The sequence below is a fragment of the Salmo salar genome, chromosome 12 (assembly GCF_965601325.2).
Source record: "Salmo salar chromosome 12, fSalSal1, whole genome shotgun sequence".
In the NCBI taxonomy this organism is placed as follows: Eukaryota; Metazoa; Chordata; class Actinopteri; order Salmoniformes; family Salmonidae; genus Salmo; species Salmo salar.
This window is the reverse complement of record NC_138302.1, coordinates 5,665,992-5,672,500: the sequence shown is the minus strand read 5'-3', so window position 1 is coordinate 5,672,500 and position 6,509 is coordinate 5,665,992. Positions and strand designations below refer to the sequence as shown.

The 6,509-nt window shown below is 43.7% G+C and overlaps 1 protein-coding gene across 2 annotated transcripts in view; it reads right to left on the bottom strand.

Annotated features, from left to right (window-relative positions):
• Positions 1–6,509, bottom strand: part of radil (Ras association and DIL domains) — an 80,123-nt gene that overhangs the window by 38,809 nt on the left and 34,805 nt on the right. For both annotated transcript variants that reach the window (XM_082958486.1, XM_082958487.1), the window contains exons 6-9: positions 5,578–5,766; positions 4,608–5,255; positions 4,115–4,297; positions 403–440 (exon numbers count right to left, since the gene is read on the bottom strand). In XM_082958486.1, the coding sequence (XP_082814612.1) occupies positions 403–440; positions 4,115–4,297; positions 4,608–5,255; positions 5,578–5,766 (1,058 nt within the window). The remainder of the gene's footprint in view (positions 1–402; positions 441–4,114; positions 4,298–4,607; positions 5,256–5,577; positions 5,767–6,509) is intronic.

The window sequence follows — 6,509 nt, the reverse complement described above, 5'->3', positions numbered from 1 at the left end:
TTACAACACTGTATATATACATAATATGACATTTGAAATGTCTTTATTCTTTTGAAATTGTTGTGAGTGTAATGTTTACTGTAAATTTGTATTGTGTATTTCACTTGTGTTTATTATTTATTTCACTTGCTTTGGCAATGTAAACATATGTTTCCCAGGCCAATAAAGCCCTTAAATTGAATTGAATTGAGAGGAGAAAGAAGAGAGAGAGAGGAGAATGAGGGGTCACACACACACACACACACACACACACACACACACACACACACACACACACACACACACACACACACACACACACACACACACACACACACACACACACACACACACACACACACAGCCACACAGCCACACAGCCACACAGCCACACAGTGCTACAAGGCGGAATATGATACTCACTGCTGAGCTTGCTTCTGTGCCAATTCCTTTGTCTTCTCCTGAAACACACACGCTGCAATTAGAAGCTCATCAAAGATTTAACAGTGTGTGTAGGTGGATCTTACGTTCTGAAAGAAAAGTCTCTCTCTCTCTCTCTCTCTCTCTCTCTCTCTCTCTCTCTCAGCTCTCTGTAACTTCACACATAAACACACACATAAACACACACATAAACACAGACACACACGCAAAATGAAAAACAATAATGCCTTCCGGGTTATTTTTCAACACACTTTTCTTTGGCCTCTGCATTGCTTCTGCTCTCTGGTGTTTTAGGCTGGGTATCTGTAAAGCACTTTGTGACAACTGCTGATGTATAAAAAAAGGGCTTAAAAGAATGTAATGTGATTTGAAACATTTTGAATAAAGTATGTTAAAGCGAAGCGACATCTTTTATTCTGAGAGGTGGATGCTTCCTGTATTCCTACGGCGTGTATTGACGGCATCTCTGACCTCTCAATGAGATCTGCATAATTAATCAGCTGGCTAATCAGACAAAAGACCTCAACAATCATTAAAACACGACATCATTCGTTTACCTGACTACAATAGACTTAGGGTACACCCCAAATGGAACCCTATTCCATATATAGTGTCCTACTTTAGACCAGAGCCCTATTCCCTATATAGTCCACTACTTTAGACCAGGGCCCTATGGCACCCTATTCCCTATATAGTGTACTACTTTAGACCACAGCCCTATTCCCTATATAGTGCAGTACTTTTGGCCAGGGCCCATAGGGAACTATGGACTTACTGAACCTGACTACAACAGTCTACAGTCACCACTGCTGCTGCTAGCTGCTAGCTCACTAACACTGTAGGTGACTATAACACAGGAGAGAAGCCTGCTGCTAGCTCACTAACACTGTAGGTGACTATAACACAGGAGAGAAGCCTGCTGCTAGCAGCTAGCTCACTAACACTGTAGGTGACTATAACACAGGAGAGAAGCCTGGTGTTGAATAGTCAGACAGCACTAGAAAGGGATGAGAGGGTGTTAAAGTATTAACAAAACATCAACGGCTTGACCTGTTTCTCCATGAAACACTGAACCCTCTCTCTGTCTAACCTCTGAACCCTAACCCTCTCTCTGTCTAACCCCAGAGACCCTAACCCTCTCTCTGTCTAACCTCTGAACCCTGACCCTCTCTCTCTCTGTCTAACCTCTGAACCCTGACCCTCTCTCTCTCTGTCTAACCCCTGAACCCTAACCCTCTCTCTGTCTAACCTCTGAACCCTAACCCTCTCTCTGTCTAACCCCAGAGACCCTAACCCTCTCTCTGTCTAACCTCTGAACCCTGACCCTCTCTCTCTCTGTCTAACCTCTGAACCCTGACCCTCTCTCTCTCTGTCTAACCTCTGAACCCTAACCCTCTCTCTCTCTGTCTAACCCCTGAACCCTAACCCTCTCTCTGTCTAACCCCTGAACCCTAACCCTCTCTCTGTCTAACCCCTGAACCCTAACCCTCTCTCTGTCTAACCCCAGAGACCCTAACCCTCTCTCTGTCTAACCTCTGAACCCTGACCCTCTCTCTCTGTCTAACCCCTGAACCCTAACCTCTACTCTACTCTGTCTAACCCCTGAACCCTAACCTCTACTCTACTCTGTCTAACCCCTGAACCCTAACCCATACTCTACTCTGTTTAACCCCTGAACCCTAACCTCTACTCTACTCTGTCTAACCCTGACCCTCTCTCTGTCTAACCTCTGAACCCTAACCCTCTCTCTGTCTAACCCCTGAACCCTAACCCTCTCTCTGTCTAACCCCTGAACCCTAACCCTCTCTCTGTCTAACCTCTGAACCCTAACCCTCTCTCTGTCTAACCTCTGAACCTTAACCCTCTCTCTGTCTAACCTCTGAACCCTAACCCTCTCTCTGTCTAGCCCTAACCCTCTCTCTGTCTAACCTCTGAACCCTAACCCTCTCTCTGTCTAACCTCTGAACCCTAACCCTCTCTCTGTCTCACCCTAACCTCTGAACCCTAACCCTCTCTCTGTCTAACCCTAACCTCTGAACCCTAACCCTCTCTCTGTCTAACCCTAACCTCTGAACCCTAACCCCTACTCTATTCTGTCTAACCCTAACCCTAACCCTCTCTCTGTCTAACCCTAACCTCTGAACTCTAACCCTCTCTCTGTCTTACCCCTGAACCCTAACCTCTACTCTACTCTGTCTAACCCTAACCCCTAACCCCTGAACCCTAAACTCTACTCTACTCTACTCTGTCTTACCCCTCAATCCAAACCCCTGAACCCTAACCCCTGAATCCTAACCCCTGAATCCTAACCCATCATGTGGATAAGAAGTTGAAGTTATACTACAAGTACAGCATCAGCTAAGAGTTGAATCCATTCAGATCCTGTAATCTGATAAATTCCTTCAGCAAGTCAACCAGAATAATGATCTTAAACCGTAAAACAAAGCCCTTATTATTAGTGATATTCACTTCGTCAACGACTAGAGCTTTTAAACGACTCCAGAATCATGATTCTTTTTACCGACTCCAGAGTTATGATTCGTTTTTCCCGAGTGACTCGTTCATTTTAGTCGTTTGTTTGACCTGACGGCAGCCATGAATTCTCCAGCAGCAGGATGAATACACGCTCCTCCGGCTCAGTGGCTCCAGAGACGCGCTCCGACCAGCAACGGTCTGTCATGTGCATGAGGGGAAATAGATCATGCTGCAGGCAGCATAGAGAAGAAAAAGACCTTTACAACTGATCATTGATCGCATGGCGCAAGAATGAATGCAATTCATTGATTATTGAATGTTATGATGGACACAGCTTTTGTAGAACCAAAACATGCACAGCGTCTGCGCAACAAACTCGAACTCAAATCGTTTGCGGGGATACTTTGTCTCCTGAGTGGCGCAGTGGTCTAAGGCGCTGCATCTCAGTGCAAGAGGCGTCACTACAGTCCCTGGTTCGATTCCAGGCTGTATCACAGCCGACCGTGATTGGGAGTCCAATAGGGCGGCGCACAATTGGCCCAGCATCGTCTGGGTAGGCCATCATTGTAAAGAACAATTTGTTCTTAACTGACTTGCCTAGTTAAATAAAAATAAAAAATTTGTTTTAATACTGCAGTTCGCAAATGATAGGCCTGTTGTCCTAATCACACTGGCGGCAGTCAAGCATTCCGCCAAGAGTCGTTCACAATATAGTCCGGATGTGGCCGCAACGAGACTTCTTTTCATAGCTATCAATAAATAATCCTATTTGTGTGCCTCGCAATTACAAATGCACATTGTTTGGAGCACACCTTGTGTAATAAAAGACTGAGAAAAGCTCCAAAAAGCTCCAATAAGCCCCCTGTGGTGAACGAGAGGCTTGCAGAGTCATGATTCTGTCCAATTTTTAGTTTATCGTTCGCTGGCAGGGGGTGCTCTGCGTGCTCTGGGCATTACTGAAACAAATTGACCAAATGAGTCAAAATATTTGTTATTTTGTCTGAATGAGTTGAACAGATCCGAGTCACTAACTTCCATCACTTCTTAATGAAAGTTGGTCTATTGTTTCTCAGGACAAGTAATAACATGCCCCTCTCCACCTAAACCTCTCCTACCCCTTCTAAACCCCTCCCTCTCCTTCCAAACCCCTCCCACTCCACCTAAACCTCTCCTACTCCTTCCAAACCCCTCCCTCTCCGTCTAGGCCCCTCCCTCTCACCCAGGAGATGGTCTGTATACATCGTACTATCTTCAGCAGCAGTTTGCCGAAGCAGCCTGGTGGGAAGGCGGAGGCAGAGTGCTGTATGCAGAGACACAGCAGGTAGGCAGGGGCTAACTTGTGATCATCTCCGCCCGGCTCGATCAGAGACATGATCCTGCTCACCAGGGCGTCCTCGTGGGCCTGACGGAATTAAATGATTCAGTTCAGTTTGATTCAGTTCAGTTCAACTCAACTCAATAAACATTGGGGCAACTATTCCTGGACTTCCAAAGTGACAACACAGGATAAATACATTGACTGATTACTCTACAACAACCTATATTTACAACCTATATTTATTTCCCTGTTCAGAGTCTAGCTGTAGATAAATACATTGACTGATTACTCTACAACAACCTATATTTACAAACTATATTTATTTCCCTGTTCAGAGTCTAGCTGTAGATAAATACATTGACTGATTACTCTACAACAACCTATATTTATTTACCTGTTCAAAGTCTAGCTGTAGGCGTCTCTTCTGGTTCTGTCCCGCCAAGATCGTCGTTACGACGCCTGTCCCCCCCACACCCCCGCCTCGGGGTTTCACCAGGTGTGGTTTGAAACTGCGCCTGGCGGGGGGGCCGGTTTGGGAGGACAACACCCCCCTGTCCTTTAACAATGAGCCACACATCTTACAGGTCCCTCCCCCCTCTGTCCCACCCTCTGTCTCCACCCCCCCTCCCCCAGCCTCGTAAAGCTGCCCCAGGGTTCGGAGGCGTGCGAGCGTCTGGGCGGGGAGGGGTTTGGCACCCGTTGGGTCCTTATACAGGAAGATGTAGTGGGCTCCGAACGACAGCAGGTCGCCATGGCGAAGCTGGGTGGATTGCTCGCACCGGGAGAAGTTGACCAGGACCGTCGCGTGGGGGATGGGCTCCACGGCAACACAGAAGCGGTCGTCCCCGGTGATGGCGGCCGCGGCTGCGGAGGGGTTGTTGTTGTTGGGGGTGCTGCAATGGCGACGGGGGGCAGGGACGCGGTGGAGGCGACAGTGGAGTGGCAGGATGTCAGGAGAGGACAGGCAGATATTTGGTCGGGCTGACGGGGTCTCCTGACCCACAGTGTGCTGCTCTCTGTTCAACAGGTACACCAGGCAGTCCTGGAATACATAACACAATATATATTATATATACAGTATATATATATATATATATATATATATATATATATATATATATATATATATATATATTAAATATATATAATATATATATACACTAAATATACTGTATATATAACACTATATATTATATATACTGTAAATATAACAATATATATTATATATACTGTATATATAACACTATGCATATTAAATATACTGTATATATAACACAATATATATTAAATATATATAGTTGGTACCTGTCTGTCTGCTGTATCATATATCCCAACATGTATCCGTCAGGTAGTGTAGTTGGTACCTGTTTGTTGTATCCCTGCAGCAGCAGCAGGTGAGGGGACTGGTAGAGGGAATGTCTCACCCCTCCTCCCCCCGCTCCTCCCCCCTCTCCCTCCTTCTTCCTGATCGTGGCCCCCCCTTGACTCCCCCTCGTCCTCAGAGGTCCCGGCAGGGTCGAATAGTAACGCTTCGGCTCGTCTGCACCCCCCAACTGATTAGTACAGGGGATACATCAGTTTTAATTAGTATAATAATATATATAAATATATAATAATGTAATAACATTTAATAATCAAAATGAGACACATTCCATAATTACATTCATAATAATAACAATATGTAACACAATATATATGACAATAAAATAGGCTTTAATTAATATAATAATAGTAATATAATAATATTTAAGCCTCAGACACAGTCATTATTAGCAATACTCCAGTGTATTAGTTGGAAAAGGTTTTAATAATTATAATGGATGTATTTAACATAATATAACCCAATATAAACCAACATGTACACAATGTGCTGCTCCTGGAATGGAGCCAGCTAGCTGGATAGTAGTTAAATTAGTTGGAATAGTTATATTAGTTGGCATAGTTATATTAGTTAGAAAAATTAGGGGCTCATTTTTTGTTATATGCTCAAATAACTCAAGCATAGCATATAAACTTTTTAAAAAATCTTTATTTTTTATTTTTACTACTAGTTCTAATAGTAGTAATCTTAGTAGCAATTATAATAGTAGTAAAAGTAGTACTAGTTACAATAGTAGTAATAGAAGTAAAGTTATAATAGAAGTAATAGTAGCATAGTTATAATAGTAGTAATAGTAGTAGTTATAATAGTAGTAATAGTTATAATAGTAGTAGTAGTAATAGCAGCAGTTATAATAGTAGTAATAGTTGTAATAGTTATAATAGTTATAATAGTAGTAATAGTAGAAGTTATAAT